Source organism: Bombina bombina, chromosome 2 (genome assembly GCF_027579735.1).
Source record: "Bombina bombina isolate aBomBom1 chromosome 2, aBomBom1.pri, whole genome shotgun sequence".
Classification (NCBI taxonomy): Eukaryota; Metazoa; Chordata; class Amphibia; order Anura; family Bombinatoridae; genus Bombina; species Bombina bombina.
This window is the reverse complement of record NC_069500.1, coordinates 111027418-111045631: the sequence shown is the minus strand read 5'-3', so window position 1 is coordinate 111045631 and position 18214 is coordinate 111027418. Positions and strand designations below refer to the sequence as shown.

General features: G+C 40.2%; 1 protein-coding gene across 1 annotated transcript in view; it reads left to right on the top strand.

Annotated features, from left to right (window-relative positions):
* Positions 1-18214, top strand: part of LIFR (LIF receptor subunit alpha) — a 185572-nt gene that overhangs the window by 143131 nt on the left and 24227 nt on the right. The window contains 3 exon segments of the mRNA XM_053699675.1: positions 1111-1212; positions 13599-13766; positions 14894-15058. Of these exon segments, the coding sequence (XP_053555650.1) occupies positions 1111-1212; positions 13599-13766; positions 14894-15058 (435 nt within the window).

Here is an 18214-nt window from a genome sequence, read left to right as displayed (position 1 = left end):
AGTTAAAGGAACATTATAAAAATGTTCCAATTTACTTCCCTTATCACAATATACGCATACAACATTCCAAGATCACAGGTTGAAATGTTAGTTTCAAAATTCTTAAAAGTATATGAAACAGTGCTCTGTTAATACATTTCTTTTTTTAGGTTTACTTTGATTTTAAAAAAACACATTTTTTATTATATGAAAACTACAAACGACTTAATTATTTTCTTGCTAAATCAGCACATAGAAATTGTATAGCCACTGCCTTTAGTGATATAAGGGAGCTACCATTATACAATTTAATTTCTACTGTCACATGATTTTGCAGCAAAAGTCCTCTACTGAGCATGGGCTAGAACTAGTGTCTATTAGCAACCACTTTAAAGAGAAAGCTCATTCTTTGTCTTCCTGTAGAGAACCCAGCCCCCTTGTGGGGCTATGACAGGAAGTAATGGACCCTGCATAAATTAAATAAAAATAAATAAAAAGGTAAACTCATTTTTAAAATGATGTTTAAGTATAACCCACTGCTTAATGCTTTTTATTACAACAATGAAACAGGCTGTTTTGTATCCCTTTTTAAGTTAACTTTCACGCTCAGATAAAGTGTCACAAACTGTTACTTATAAAGCCTTTTTTAATCATATCTTGGTGCTTGATCGTAGACTCTATACAATCTGTGATTTAGCTTTTGGGAATGTCTGATCACTACAGGTGTGTGCAATCACGTTACCACCGTTATTTTGCTGATATTACTGATTTAAAAAATGCCTTGTTTGAAAGGTACTTAAGTCCAAATTAAATTTTCATAGTTCAGATAGAGCAAGCAGATTTAAGTTTTTTTTTTTCAATTTGCTTCTACTATCAAATTTACTCTGTTCTTTTGTTATCTTATGTTGAAAAGCATACTTAAATAGACTCAGTAGTGCATTGCTGCTCTGAAACTGATTTTAAAATTGTCATCAATAATTTAACAATATAAGTTGTGAACAAATCTTTTTTGAAGATTTTTTTTATCATGCATAAATGTACATTTTGGAATTTATAATTCAGTAAATGTAAAAGCTGCTGTAACTTGTGTAATTAATCAGATTTATGTGTGTTTTTTTTTCTAATTTGCAGAACATTTGGATGCTGGTTTAAAGTATAATATTTCCATATATGGTTGTAAAGAAAATAAATATCAGTTGTTGAAGAATGTGATTGGATACACTCTAGAGTTAGGTGAGTAGCATTCTGCTATATGTGCTGTGTGTATATATTTGTACATATCTATCTATCTTATTAATAAATAAATAAATAAATAAACCAGTAATACCAGAGTTGAATGTTTTGCAATTGAATTGCCATTTGTATGACTTCCATATTTCTTCACAGAAAATGTTGACAGCTGGGTGGCAGTGTAATACTTTGCACTATTAAAGCTACTACTATTTAAGCTATCCAAAGCTCAAATTAATTGCATACTTTAACTAAAATGTAATATTAGGTGCTTTTAGCTTAAAGGGATACTGAACCCAATTTTTCTTTCTTTCATGATTTAGATAGAGCATTCAATTTTGAGAAGCTTTCTAATTTACTCCTGTTATTTTTTTTGTTCTCTTGGTATCTTTATTTTAAAAAGCAGGAATCTAAGCTTACGAGCCGGCCCATCTTTGGTTCAGCACCTGGATAGCGATTGCTGGTGGCGAAATTAGTAAGTGTACCCAGGGTGCTGAACCTAAAAATGGGCCAGCCCCTAAGCTTATATTCATGCTTTTTCAAATAAAGATATCAAGAGAACAAAGAAAAATTGATAAGAGTACATTACAAAGTTGCTTAAAATTGCATGCTCTATCTAAATCATGAAAGAAAAAAATTGGGTTTAGTGTCCCTTTAATCAGCATTTCCAGTTAGTGAGGGTGCTCACAAAACCGCTATTTCTTCTACAAGATATGACAAGTCCACGGATTTCATCCTTGTGGGATATTAACCTCCTGCTAACAGGAAGTGGCAAAGAGCACCACAGCAGAGCTGTATATATAGCCCCTCCCTTCCCTCCACCCCCAGTCATTCTCTTTGCCTGTGTTATTAATAGGAAGAGGTGAAGTGAGGTGTTAGTTTAGATTCTTCAATCAAGAAGTTTTCTCTTGTAAGGTGTATCCAGTCCACGGATTCATCCATTACTTGTGGGATATTCTCCTTCCCAACAGGAAGCTGCAAGAGGATCACCCACAGCAGAGCTGTCTATATAGCTCCTCCCCTAACTGCCACCTCCCAGTCATTCTCTTGCAGCTCTCGACAAGGGAAGCAGCTAGAGAGATGTGGTGCATTAATGTAGTTTATCTTCAATCAAAAGTTTGTTATTTTCAAATGGTACCGGAGTTGTACTATTTTAGCCTCAGGCAGAAAGTTGAAGAAGAGTCTGCCTGTGGTCTTTGATGATCTTAGCAGGTTGTAACTAAGATCCATTGCTGTTCTCACACATAACTGAAGAGATGGGTAACTTCAGCTGGAGGAATAGCGTGCAGGGTCTCCTGCTCTGAAGTATGTGTAGATTTAAATTTTTCTAGAGAAATGATAAGCTAGAAAATGCTGTCAATACCGGATTTATTTAAGGTAAGCCTGATTACAGTGATTTAATAACGACTGGTATCATGCTTGCTGTAAAGGGTAATATTTTTATTATTTACTCACATTACTGAATAGATATAACGTTTGCTTGAGGTGTATAAACATTCAACATTTCATATTGGTGAGAAAACTTTATTCTGGGGCCCAGTTTTTCCACATGGCTGACTAGATTTTGCCTAGGGATAGTTTTTTAAGGCCCTCTCACTGTGAGTACAGGTTGGGAGGGGCCTATTTTCCATTAGTTTTTGCAGCTTGAGACATCCAGCTTCCCTGAAGGAGTCCCCTGAACATATAGGACCTCTCTAAGGGGTTTTTGTGCCTTCCAAAGTAGTCGTATGGGCAGGTAGGGCCACAGTAGAGCTGTGGCAGTTTGTTGTGACTGTTTAAAAACGTTTATCGTTTTTTGATCCGGTTTTGAAACTAAGGGGTTAATCATCCATTTGCAAGTGGGTACAATGCTCTTTCAGCCTATTATACACACTGTAAAAATTTCGTAAGATTTACTGCTTTTTTCACTGTTTTAGCAGTTTCTGTGATTGTTTTTTTCTCTTAAAGGCACAGTACCGTTTTTATTTTTTGCTTGTTCAGTTATTAAAGTGTTTTCCAAGCTTGATGGTCTCATTACTAGTCTGTTTAAACATGTCTGACATAGAGGAAACTCATTGTTCATTATGTTTAGAAGCCATTGTGGAACCCCCTCTTAGAATGTGTACCAAATGCACTGATTTTACTATAGATTACAAAGACCATATTCTGGCTTTAAAAAATTTATCACCAGAAGAAATTGACAAGGAGGAAGTTATGCCGTCTAACTCTCCCCACGTGTCAGATCCTATAAATCCCGCTCAGGGGACGCCAAGTACATCTAGCACGCCCATTGCGTATACCTTGCAAGACATGGTATTATCTAAACTGCCAGGATTGCAAGGAAAGCGAGACAGCTCTGGGACTAGAATAAATGCAGAGCTCTCTGACGCTTTAGTAGCTATCTCTGATACACCCTCACAATATAATGAAGCTGAAGCAGGGGAGCTTCAATCTGTGGGTGATTTTTCTGATTCAGGGAAGATATTTCAATCTGATTTTGATATGTCTACATTTAAATTTAAGCTTGAACACCTCTGCGTATTGCTCAGGGAGGTTTTAGCAACTCTGGACGACTGTGACACTATTGTAGTCCCAGAGAAATTATGTAGATTGGATAAATACTATGCAGTACCTACTTACACTGATGTTTTTCCAATCCCTAAAAGGTTTTCTGAAATTATTACTAAGGAATAAGATAGACCAGGTGTACCGTTCTCTCCCCCTCCTGTTTTTAAAAAGATGTTTCCTATAGACGCCGCTACACGGGACTTATGGCAGACAGTCCCTAAGGTGGAGGGAGCAGTTTCTACTCTAGCTAAGGGTACCACTATCCCTGTCGAGGACAGTTGTGCTTTTCTAGATCCAATGGATAAAAAATTAGAGGGTTACCTTAAGAAAATTTTTATTCAACAAGGTTTTATTCTCCAGCCTCTTGCATGCATTGCCCCAGTCACTGCTGCCGCGGCTTTCTGGTTTGAGTCCCTAGAGGAGGCTCTACAAGTTGAAACCCCGTTGGAATATATTATTGACAAGCTTAGGGCCCTTAAGCTAGCCAATTCATTTGTTTCTGACGCCGTTGTTCATTTAACCAAGCTAACGGCTAAAAATTCAGGTTTTGCTATTCAGGCACGTAGGGCGCTATGGCTTAAATCCTGGTCAGCTGACGTGACTTCAAAGTCTACACTTCTCAACATTCCCTTCAAAGGACAGATCCTATTCGGGCCTGGACTGAAGGAGATCATTTCTGACATCACTGGAGGAAAAGGTCACGCCCTTCCTCAAGACAAGTCCAACAAATTAAGGACCAAACAGTCTAGTTTTCGGCCCTTTCGAAACTTCAAGAGTGGCGCAGCTTCAACTTCCTCTAACACAAAACAAGAGGGAACTTTTGCCCAGTCTAAGCCGGTCTGGAGACCTAACCAGGCTTGGAACAAGGGGAAACAGGCCAAGAAGCCTGCTGCTGCCTCTAAGACAGCATGAAGGTGCAGCCTCTCTCTCTTCACCCAGGCTTGGGCAAGAGATGTCCAGGATCCCTGGGCATTGGAAATTGTGTCCAAGGGTTATCTTCTGGAATTCAAAACCTCTCCCCCAAAAGGGAGATTTCATTTCTCACTTTTATCTGCAAACCAGATAAAGAGAGAAACATTCTTACATTGTGTTCAAGACCTCCTAGTTATGGGAGTGATCCACCCAGTTCCGCAGGAGGAACAGGGACAGGGCTTTTATTCAAATCTGTTTGTTGTTCCCAAGAAAGAGGGAACATTCAGACCAATCTTAGATCTCAAGATCTTAAACAAATTTCTCAGAGTCCCATCCTTCAAGATGGAGACTATTCGAACCATCCTTCCTATGATCCAGGAGGGTCAATACAGGCACTACCAGTTTGTGGCTCTTCCCTTCGGGTTGGCCACGGCACCAAGAATCTTTACAAAGGTTCTAGGGTCCCTTCTAGCGGGCTATAGCAGTAGCCCCTTACTCAGACAACATTCTGATACAGGCGTCGACTTTTCAAGTTGCCAGGTCTCACACGGACATTGTTCTGGCATTTCTGAGGTCGCATGAGTGGAAAGTGAACGAAGAAAAAAGTTCTCTATAGCCTCTCACAAGAGTTTCCTTCCTAGAAACTCTGATAGATTCTGTAGAAATGAAGATTTACCTGACAGAGGCCAGGTTGTCAAAACTTCTAAATTCCTGCCGTGTTCTTTATTCTACTTCTCGCCCTTCAGTGGCTCAGTGTATGGAAGTAATCGGCTTAATGGTAGCGGCAATGGACATAGTGCCGTTTGCCCGCCTACATCTCAGACCGCTGCAACTCTGCATGCTCAGTCAGTGGAATGGGGATTACATAGATTTGTCCCCTCTACTAAATCTGGATCAAGAGACCAGGGATTCTCTTCTCTGGTGGTTATCTCGGGTCCATCTGTCCAAGGGTATGACCTTCCACAAGCCAGATTGGACAATAGTAACGACAGATGCCAGCCTTCTGGGCTGGGGTGCAGTCTGGAACTCCCTGAAGGCTCAGGGCTTGTGGACTCAGGAGGAGACACTCCTTCCGATAAACATTCTGGAACTAAGAGCGATATTCAATGCTCTTCAGGCTTGGCCTCAGCTTGCTGCGGTCAGGTTCATCAGCTTTCAGTCGGACAACATCACGACTGTAGCTTACATCAACCATCAAGGGGGAACAAGGAGTTTCCTAGCAATGTTGGAGGTTTCAAAAATAATTCTATGGGCAGAGGTTCACTCTTGCCATCTATCAGCTATCCATATCCCAGGAGTAGAGAACTGGGAAGCGGATTTTCTAAGTCGACAGACTTTTCATCCGGGGGAGTGGGAACTCCATCCGGAGGTGTTTGCACAGTTGATTCAACTTTGGGGCAAACCAGAACTGGATCTCATGGCGTCTCGTCAGAACGCCAAGCTTCCTTGTTACGGGTTCAGGTCCAGGGATCCCAAGGCAGCGCTGATAGATGCTCTAGCAGCGCCTTGGTCTTTCAACCTGGCTTATGTGTTTCCACCGTTTCCTCTGCTCCCTCGTCTGATTGCCAAGATCAAGCAGGAGAGAGCTTCAGTGATTTTGATAGCTCCTGCGTGGCCACGCAGGACTTGGTACGCAGATCTGGTGGACATGTCATCCTTTCCACCTTGGACTCTGCTGCTGAGGCAGGACCTTCTACTTCAAGGTCCCTTCAAACATCCAAATCTAATTTCTCTGCGTCTGACTGCTTGGAGATTGAACGCTTGATTTTGTCAAAACGTGGTTTTTCCGAGTCAGTCATTGATACCTTAATTCAGGCTCGAAAGCCTGTCACCAGGAAAATCTATCATAAGATATGGTGTAAATATCTTCATTGATGTGAATCCAAGGGTTACTCATGGAGTAAAGTCAGGATTCCCAGGATATTGTCTTTTCTTCAAGAAGGATTGGAGAAGGGATTGTCCACTAGTTCCTTAAAGGGACAGATTTCTGCTCTGTCTATTCTTTTGCACAAGCGTCTGGCGGATGTTCCAGACGTTCAGGCGTTTTGTCAGGCTTTAGTTAGAATCAAGCCTGTGTTTAAACCTGTTGCTCCGCCATGGAGTTTAAATTTAGTTCTTAAAGTTCTTCAAGGGGTTCCGTTTGAACCTCTGCATTCCATAGATATCAAGCTTTTATCTTGGAAAGTTCTGTTCTTGGTAGCTATCTCTTTGGCTCGAAGAGTTTCAGAGTTATCTGCCTTGCAGTGTGATTCCCCTTATCTGATCTTCCATGCAGATAAGGTAGTTTTGCGTACCAAACCTGGGTTTCTTCCTAAGGTGGTATCCAATAAGAATATCAATCAAGAGATTGTTGTTCCGTCACTGTGTCCTAATCCTTCTTCAAAGAAGGAACGTCTATTACACAATCTTGACGTGGTTCGTGCTTTAAAGTTTTATTTACAAGCTACTAAAGATTTTCGTCAAACATCTGCAATGTTGTCTACTCTGGACAGAGGAAAGGCCAAAGGGCTTCAGCAACTTCTCTTTCTTTTTGGTTAAGAAGTATAATCCGCTTAGCTTATGAGACTGCTGGCCAGCAGCCTCCTGTAAGAATTACAGCTCATTCCACTAGAGCGGTGGCTTCCACATGGGCCTTTAAAAATAAGGCTTCTGTTGAACAGATTTGTAAGGCGGCGACTTGGTCTTCGCTTCATACTTTTTCTAAATTCTACAAATTTGATACTTTTGCTTCTTCGGAGGCTATTTTTGGGAGAAAGGTCTTACAGGCAGTGGTGCCTTCCGTTTAAGCGCCTGCCTTGTCCCTCCCTTCATCCGTGTCCTATAGCTTTGGTATTGGTATCCCACAAGTAATGGATGAATTCGTGGACTGGATACACCTTACAAGAGAAAACAAAATTCATGCTTACCTGATAAATTTATTTCTCTTGTGGTGTATCCAGTCCACGGCCCGCCCTGTCTTTTTAAGGCAGGTGTTTTTTAATTTTTAAACTACAGTCACCACTGCACCCTATAGTTTCTTCTTTCTCTTGCTTGTCTTCGGTCGAATGACTGGGAGGTGGCAGTTAGGGGAGGAGCTATATAGACAGCTCTGCTGTGGGTGATCCTCTTGCAGCTTCTTGTTGGGAAGGAGAATACCCCACAAGTAATGGATGAATCCGTGGACTGGATACACCACAAGAGAAATAAATTTATCAGGTAAGCATAAATTTTGTTTTTTATTTTAAAATAGTGCCAGAGAGTTCTATTTTCCTCAGGGGGAAAGAAGTGGAGACATATTATTTTCTGCCCTGATGTTTATGATCTTCGCAAACATTATCTAAGATCCATAATGGTTCCCACAACGTAGCTGAAGGTATGTGTGAGAAAATCTTCAGTGTGTTACAAGCAACTTTGAGGTATGTGCAGTCTTTTGTTTTCTGAGGAGACTTGGTATACCAGAACAGGCTGAAATTGTCCCCTGTAGGGGGAAGGGTAAGGAGTATTCACTAACAAAAATATTTGTGTATCTGAAATCCCTTGATTCATTTTTTATTTATTTATTTATTTATTCATGGCCTGAAATTATATAGCAGAGCTTATGTATGGGCTTGACGCTGGGAGACTAAAGCGTTTTTTTGTAGGAATGCAGGGGTTTTGGTCTGCATTAGGAGCGCATGTTTTTTTTAACTTTTTTATTCCTGTCAGGCATGTTTGTTTGGACCCATACGGGTCCTAGTCACAACTCAATACGCCCACGGTGGGCGGGGCCTATTTTCATGCGCTCCGTTGCGCTGTATTCATTGCCATCGCATAGCTGACAGAGGCTGGAGACTTAAATTTGCTGCACTCGATAAGTCCTATCTATATTCCGGACATCTGAGTTCATTTTGGGGGCAGGTAGCCAACAAATTGTTTGAATAAATTGTTGAAATAATAAAATTTATATTATAAGTGTTACACTGTGTTTGGGCCTATCCTGCAAGTGTATGCAATATTAAGGAGCATTTTTAGACAAATTAAAACAGTTTTTTCAGGCTAAAAAGCGTTTTTACAGGTTTCAGTAAAATAGTTGCGTTTTTAAAATTTAAAGGCGCAGTACAATTTTTTTATTTTTTTTAAGCAAGGTACGACTATTATCATTACTGCTAGTCTGTTTAACATGTCGGACAGTGAGGGGGAAACTCCTTGTTCTATGTGTTTAGATGCCACTGTGGAACCCCCTCTGATTTTTTGTCCCTCGTGTACTGAGAGGGCCTTACAATGCAAAGCACAAATTTTATGTAAAGAAAATGTGTGTAAAGATGATTTTCAGGCTGAAGGGAATCGGGGTGTACCGCCAGTTTCTCCTCAAGCGTCACAACCTCTAACTCCCACCCAAGCGACGCCTGGTTCTTCAACCGTGTCTAACTCATTTACTCTGCAGGATATGGCTGCAGTTATGTCAACTACCCTTACAGAGGTGTTATCTAAGTTGCCAGTGTTACAGGGTAAACGCAGTAGGACAGAGAACAATGTGAATTCTGATCACTCTGATGCGTTGTTGGCTATTTACGATGTACCCTCTTAGGGATCTGAATTGGGGGTTAGAGATCTTCTATCTGAGGGGGAACTTTCCGAAACTGGAAGTGCGTTACCTCAGACAGACTCGGACGTCATGTCCTTTAAATTTAAGCTTGAACACCTCCATCTTTTACTTAGGGAGGTCTTAGTGACTCTGGATGACTTTGACCCTGTTGTAGTATCACCAGAGAAGTTGTGTAAGATGGACAAATATTTAGAGGTACCTGCTTACACTGACATTTTTCCGGTTCCTAAGAGAATTGCGGAAATTGTTAAGTGGGAATGGGACAGACCGGGTATCCCGTTTGCTCCCTCTCCTAATTTCAAGAAGATGTATCCTATATCTGACACTGTTTAGGACTTCTGGCAATCAGTCCCTAAGGTGGAAGGAGCTATATCTACCCTGGCTAAGCGTACAACTATTCCTATTGAGGACAGCTGCGCTTTCAAAGACCCTATGGATAAGAAATTGGAGGGTCTCCTGAAGAAAATGTTTATTCATGAGGGTTTCCTCTTGCAACCTACGGCATGCATTGTACCAGTTACAACTGTGGTAGCCTTTTGGTTTGAGGCCCTAGAAGAGTCTCTTAAGACTGAGACTCCTTTAGAAGATATCTTAGATGGAATTAAGGCTCTCAAGCTGGCTAATTCTTTTATCACAGATGCCGCCTTTCAAATTGCTAAATTGGCGGCTAAGAATGCTGGATTTGCCATCATCTAAATCAAAGCTTTTGGCTATTCCTTTCAAGGGTAAGACCCTATTCGGGCCTGACTTGAAGGAAATCATTTCTGATATCACTGGAGGTAAGGGTCATCTCCTACCTCAGGATAAAGCTGTTAAAGTGAGGGGTAAACAGAATAATTTTCGTTCCTTTCGGAATTTTAAAGGAGTACCCTCTTCTTCCTCTTCCTCCACAAAACAGGAAGGGAATTTTGCTCAGGCCATATCCGTCTGGAGACCCAACCAAGCTTGGAACAAGGGTAAACAAAACAAGAAGCCCATTGTTACTACCAAGTCGGCATGAAGGGGCGGCCCCCGATCCAGCACCGGATCTCTTAGGGGGCAGACTGATTCAGGCGTCGACTTATCTAACAAAGTCTCATACAGACACAGTGTTGGCATTTCTGAGATCTCACGGATGGAAAGTGAATCTAGAAAAGAGTTTACTAATTCCACAGACAAGGGTTCCCTTCCTGGGAACTCTAATATATTCCGTAGACATGAAGATTTTTCTGACGGAGGTCAAAGATTCTAAATACATGCCAAGCTCTTCAGTCCAATCCTCGGCCATTAGTGGCTCAGTGCATGGAGGCAATTGGATTGATGGTGGCGGCAATGGACATAATTCCATTTACTCGAGTTCATCTCAGACCACTGCAACACTGCATGCTCGGACAGTGGAATGGGGATTATGCAAATTTATCTCCTCAAATAAATCTGGACCAGGTGACCAGAGACTCTCTCTTCTTTGGTGGTTGTCGCCGGTTCATCTGTCCCAAGGGACGTGTTTCCGCAGACCCTCGTGGGTGATAGTGACGACGGACGCCAGTCTTACTAGGCTGGGGTGCAGTCTGGAATTCCCTGAAGGTTCAGGGTGTATGGACTCGGGTGGAGTCTCTACTTCCAATCAATATTCTGGAACTGAGAGCAATATTCAATGCGCTTCAGGCGTGGCCTCAACTGGCTTCGGCCAAATTCATCAGATTCCAGTCGGACAACATTACGACTGTGGCTTACATTAATCATCAGGGAGGAACGAGGAGTTCCTTAGCGATGACAGAAGTAGCCACGATAATTCGGTGGGCGGAGGCCCACTCTTGTTATCTGTCAGCAATCTACATCCCAGGAGTGGACAACTGGGAAGCGGATTTTCTAAGCCAACACACTTTTCATCCGGGGCAGTGGGGACTCCATTCGGAGGTATTTGCCTCACTGATTCTCAGATGGGGCAGACCGGAGTTGGATCTGATGGCATCTTGACAGAATGCCAAGATACGGATCCAGGTCGAGGGATCCTCAGGCCGAACTAATAGATGCTTTGGCAGTGCCTTGGTCGTTCAACCTAGCTTATGTGTTTCCACCGTTTCCTCTCCTTCCCCGGGTGATTGCTCGGATCAAGCAGGAGAGAGCTTCAGTAATTATAATCGCGCCTGCGTGGCCACGCAGGACCTGGTATGCAGATCTAGTGGACATGTCCTCTCTGCCTCCGTGGAAACTTCCAGTGAGACAGGACCTTCTCATTCAAGGTCCTTTCCAACATCCAAATCTAATTTCTCTGCAGCTGACTGCTTGGAGATTGAACGCTTAATTTTATCTAAGCGGGGATTCTCTGATTCGGTCATAGATACTTTGATTCAGGCACATAAGCCTGTCACTAGAAAGATCTATCATAAGATATGGAGTAAATATCTTTTTTTTGGTGTGAATCCAAGGGCTACTCATGGAGTAAAGTTAGGATTCCCAGGATTCTGTCTTTTCTCCAAGGATTAGAGAAGGGGTTATCAGTGAGTTCCTTAAAGGGACAAAGCTCTGCTTTATCAATTTTGCTACATAAACGTTTGGCGGACGTTCCAGACGTTCAGTCTTTTTGTCAGGCTCTAACCAGAGTTAAGCCTGTGTTTAGACCAATTGCTCCGCCCTGGAGTTTAAATTTAGTCCTTAGTGTTCTTTAAGGGGTTCCGTTTGAACCTATGCATTCCATAGATATTAAGTTATTATCTTGGAAAGTTTTGTTTCTGGTTGCTATTTCTTCTGCTTGTAGAGTTTCTGAGCTTTCAGCGTTACATTGTGATTCGCCTTATCTTATCTTCCATTCTGATAAGGTGGTTTTACGTACCAAACCTGGTTTCCTTCCTAAGGTTGTTTCTAATAAGAATATTAATCAGGAGATCGTTGTTCCTTCATTATGTCCTAACCCTTCTAAGAAGGAGCGTAGGTTACATAACCTGGACGTGGTCCGTGCCCTGAAGTTTTACTTGCAGGCGACTAAGGATTTCCGTCAATCATCTTCATTATTCATTGTTTTTTCTGGAAAGCGTAGGGGGCAGAAAGCTACGGCTACCTCTCTTTCCTTTTGGCTGAAGAGTATCATCCGTCTGGCGTATGAGACTGCTGGACAACAGCCTCCTGAAAGAATTACGACTCATTCTACTAGGGCTGTGGCTTCCTCATGGGCATTTAAAAACGATGCTTCTGTTGAACAGATTTGCAAGGCTGCAACTTGGTCGTCTCTTCACACTTTTTCCAAATTTTACAAATTTGATACTTTTGCTTCTTCTGAGGCTGGTTTTGGGAGAAAGGTTCTTCAAGCAGTGGTTCCTTCCGTTTAGGTTCCTGTCTTGTCCCTCCCTTTCATCCGTGTCCTGTAGCTTTGGTATTGTATCCCACAAGTAAGGATGAAATCCGTGGACTCGTCATATCTTGTAGAAGAAAAGTAAATTTATGCTTACCTGATAAATTAATTTCTTCTACGATATGACGAGTCCACGGCCCACCCTGTCATTTTTAAGACAGATTTAGTTATATTTTTTTTTTTTTATAAACTTCAGTCACCTCTGCACCTTTGGCCTTTCCTTTCTCTTCCTAACTTCGGTCGAATGACTGGAGGTGGAGGGAAGGGAGGGGCTATATATACAGTTCTGCTGTGGTGCTCTTTGCCACTTCCTGTTAGCAGGAGGTTAATATCCCACAAGTAAGGATGAAATCCGTGGACTCGTCATATCGTAGAAGAAATTAATTTATCAGGTAAGCATAAATTTACTTATTTCTAGAACATTCCTTCATGCAGTCCAAAGCAACAAATATCTAAAAACAGGGTTTAACAGAGTAGTCCAGTAATCTTAAAGGGACAGTTTACTCAAAAATGTTCTCCACTTTAATGTGTTCCCAATGATCCACTTTACCTGCTGGAGTGTATTAAATTGTTTATATTGGCATTTGAAATAGTTTATCTAGCCTGTGGTATCCCCACCCATCCTGAAAGTTTTTGGCCTCGAGGCCAAGCTGTGTTAACACAGACAGTAGAAGAAATTACACTCCCAGTGGGATATAGAAGAGATAAGTTAATAAAATGTTAATTTTCCATTGTTCACTCCATGTACTGGTGATTGGTTTATGGACAGATATAAGATAAAGAAGCAGGTATATGTACACAATGTGATAAAGTAATGAGATCTGATTATACCTACAAGCTCAACCCATTTTATTAGGTTGTGGCTTCAAAACACAAAATCAGTTCATTCATATACACAAAAGCCTTAAAAAGCAAATATCATACATTTTATACACTGCATCTGATAAAAGTTATTTGAAACACATTAAGGAAAAAATATTTTATAGTAAACTGTCCTTTTAAACATGTTAATGTGACTTTTTTATCTGTTCACAACAGCTCCAAAAGTAGCTCCTAACTTTACTGTAGAACAGACCACTTCTAACTCCGTACAAGTTCGATGGGAAGACATTCCAGACGATGACCTCCAAGGCTTCCTAGAAGGATATCTGGTTTATGTTGTGAAACAAGAAAGTAATTCATCAGGTGTCAGATTTAAGGATTTAGGTAAATATGATTCATGAAAAGATTTACACATTTATTTAGAATTCTGTATTTAGAGATCCATGTAGTTTTGACCTAAGAGCTTATGTATAGATATTTGTAATCGCTGAAGTATCACCGTAGTGAGCATTCGGAAGCCAGCAAAGCTAATAATGAATTTGCCAAGTTTATCAAGTATAGGAGATGACAGTCCTATTTTAAAATGTGTATTAGAAATTGGAAGAATCTATTATTGCAATAAATGTTTATTTGTATATGTTCTACCAGTCCAATTAGGTAAATAACTAGGTGCATTTTCACCTCTTGCCCTGACCTTTTTAATTTTGTAAAGACATTACACAATAACACCTGTAATGTTTACAGAGAGGGCATTTTCTTTTGAAACTCACTACAGCCCTCCTCAGTTAATCTTGTCCTAAGTGATGCTGGGAACAGGTTTTTCTATTCCCTTTTACACTTCAATTGAACAGTAATGACCTCACAGTCCTTAGAACAGACAATGCCCGTAGATATTTGTATTAGACTGCACTTACTGCGGTTGACATTCAGCTTAAAGGGACATTCCAGTCAAAATTGGAATCCATATGGATCGATTTCAGTTTAGAATAGAAGCATTTTTGTAATATATATGTATTAGCTATAGCTTTTATTAGAAGCATTTTTGCTATTTCAAAAGTGTATTTAAGTATGCACTGTAAATCAGCATTTCAAACAACACTTTCTCAGAGAGCCTAAAGTGCTTCTACCATTATACTAGCCCCACTGGCACTCTGAGCAACTGTAGTATTTAAAATGCTGGTGCACTGAGAATATCTAGTTATGTTTCACATGCACGTGCAGAGAAAAATGCTAACACTAAAACAGTGATAACTTTTACTAGAATCATTTTTGACAATACATGTATATTGCAAATATGTTTCTATTCAAAGAAATAATTAATATGCATTTAAATTTTGACCAGTATGTCCCTTTAAAATAAGTGTTTAACCCTTTCATTGTTTTATAATTTATAAAGCAGGGCACTGTAATTCTGTGCTAGTCTGCCTTCTGTAATTATTGTACCGCTGCAGAGACTGTTGCAGCATTACAAATAAAAGATAACTGATTTTTTTATCTTTTTATATATAAAGTCGGCCACACTGAGACGAAGGTTAAAAATATCACTGACTTATCCAAAAGGCTATTAAAGATCCAAGACCTTCAACCAGGAACAAGCTATCAGTTGGGCTTGCAGGCTTATACTGGAGGAGGAAAGGGCCCTATTAAGTCCTTAAATGTGGTGACAAATGACAACCGTAAGTGAAAATTTGTGTTTCTATATTTTGCTGTGTAATTAAATCCTTTTTTTTTTTTTTTTTTAGAATTCTCAGGTTCCTTATATGTGTAAAGTAATGAATGTATTCTAAGCTTATACTGTATAATATATTTATCAAATATTAACTAACAGCTATTTCTTTAATCGTGGTTTATTTGAATGCTAATTATAAATGGAAAGTTTGATTGAGTTTGTTTGTGTGTATGCGCCTGTGTGATAATTATAGATAAATGTTACACGCCCCTGTAATTTTTACTGTAAAACGTTTTCCTGCACCCACATATTGCAGTGCTTTGTTAAATTGTGATGAATTCAACTGTTATAATTTTATAGCATGTAAGTTTGGTCAATTCTAAAAAAAAAAAAAATGCAGTTAATGTTAATTAATTTAATTATTTAATCTAGACCAGTACATAATTTAGATTACTTATTGTTACATACCAGAGAAATATCCTGCAACTGGTCCCACATCTATAAACTTGTAAGAAGCTCATGAAACATTTAAATATTCATAGTCTGTTAGGAACCGAAAATGGCCGCCAAGCCCCACTCACCTATTGCGTTTATTTTGGTATGTTAAGTTTCTCCATTCACGATCAACTCGTGAATACGTTTTCCGATTTGTACATGGGCAATTTGAAATAGCTAACATCCAGACACTCCAGAGAATAACATCGGAGCAGCGCATATTGACAGATATATGTGCTACTGTGATTTTATTCTGTTAATATGATACTTTGTCTCTGAAAGACTCTGTAGGATCTAGCGCATGCACGTCACTGCATGCAAATTGGAATACGGCGACTCAAAAAATCTTTAGTGCATGTGCTTTCTGATGAAGGGGCGTGTGTGTGTCTTCAAAGGAGGCCTGTTGGCCCGGCTTCTCATTTGAAGATGTTAAAACGAGACCAGGGGGAAAAAAATACATAAAATACGGAGACACAATATAAATCTTTAAACTGGTATTCTATCTTATTAATTTACCATTCTCATGACTTCATGAATGAAACTCCCTTTGTTTTTTAAATCTTAATCAGATGCAGCGTTGCAGATTCGTAGAGTTTACCATCACTTTAAGAGTGAAAGATAAAAACGTACATTGTTTATTTTCAGATGGTTATAAGATTTTGCCCCATCCTGTCGCATACCATTCCCTTTAGTTTTGCTCTCCCCCACAGGATGTATTACTCTTGCCTCACATCAAGTGCATTCTATTATGCACTTAGGACTTCATACATGCATGCTAATTTATTGTATTATGTAGCATTAATATGAACTATATTCACAGGGGGGGGGGGGTTATATTTCCTGCCCACAGTTCTGTCAAACTATTTGTTTTAGGATTTTTTTTCTTAAGTGCTGCCAAGATGTGTCAATCATCATAGCTTTCTTAACTTATATTTCTTTCCATTGGCATGGAGAGTCCACAAATCCATTCTAATTACTAGTTGGAATTCAACTCCTGGCCACCAGGAGGAGGCAAAGAACACCCTAGCAAAGCTTTAAGTATCCTCACTTCCCACAATCCCCCAGTCATTCTTTGCCTGTGTACATCATAGGAGTAGTGCGAAGATGGTGTGCTAAAGAAAATAGTTTTAATCCTTTAATGGGTATTTTCCCTGCAAGCAAGGATTGGGGCAATGTTGTGTCCATGCAATCCTCTTTAGTAAGAGTAATGGTGGCTATTAGCTGTTGGGGGTCGGTGAGGTAGTCCTTGTTTCTCCTCCAACAATTTATGCTAACCCCTATATAGAAAACCAGGGTTGGTTACTCTACTTTTCTTTTATCTTCAGGTCCCTGTCAGCAGTCGGGTGAGGCTGAGAGACCTGGGAGATTGTACCTGCCCTGCAGCTGAAACTCCTAGGTCCCTGTCAGGACTAGGATTTTTCTGTTAGACCGGGGGCTGCTGAGAGCTGCAAGACTGCTAAGTTCCTTGATTCCCTCTATGACTTGTGGTCTAAGTGAGGGGTGACTTCACAGCTAAGGGTGGGGAACTTTTGCCACTTTGCTTTTTAATTTCTCAGTGGGCGCAGGCACTATTGGAGACTACCTTAGAGGCATTTTGGTTATGAAGCATTTAGTGCCAGTAAGTCTCATTGTCCACATACAGCATAAGTAGAAGGAGGTCACTGCTTGCTGTTCTGTGCACTCCTATATGGAGTTTTTAGAAAGAACCTCTGAGTAATGTGATGAGAGGTATTTGCCACAGCTCCTAAGACACCAGACACAAGGAATGAAATCCTACTCAATCTGGGTATTTTATAGGGGCTTTTGTTACTGTATCCCTGATTCAGCCTTAGAGCTTCTTTATACAGTGGCACTGATCTCTTTTATAAATGGGTTTATTTAGCGCAATCGATATGCGCACTTTTAATACTCACACAGTGAGGGTGGCACCATTTTATGTCTCAGATGCACTGCGACTCTTCCCGCCAATGGCGGTATTTTTGACGCACTTAGCTTCATACCGTTGTGAGACTCTTCTCAGCATAAGTATTTTATGCTTTGTCTCTCACTCCCAGTTCGGTTTATCTGGATCTAAAGACTCTGTTTTCTAGGTCTGGCAGCGGAAGCGAGTTGACCGCAATCTAGTGATCTGTTTTCACCGCAATCTAGCGATCTGCTTTATTTAGACATAAAGTGTATGTTCTTTATTTAATACAAAGCATGTGTGGGGCACCATTTTATTTGTGTGGTGCTCAGATTTCATTGCAGTTCGACCGTTTTTATTTCAGTTAAAAGAACTGGTCTCGCCGTGTCACAGCATTTCATTGATGTTTACTGCCATCTAGTGGCTGTTTTTTTGGTATTACATCTTGTAAAATATATCTATCAATATGTCCCTTCTGCTGGTCATTAACACAGATATCATCATGTTCATGTCTGGGGATTTTTAACATCTAAAATATTTCATCTTTTTTCTGATGGGAAGATTTGCGTATATGTAGTCATATACTCTAAGCCTGTTATCAGATAAGTTTGTCTTCTAAATTTGGGCGTTACTGTTATGTAAGGGTGTTTGGTGCTGTACCGATTTTCTTTCTTTTGTTTTATGAAAGAATTATCTGAAAATGAACCCTTCTCTAGGGCTTTGCGTGTTTTTCTGTTGCAGCTTGTTTGAAGACATCATTTTGTT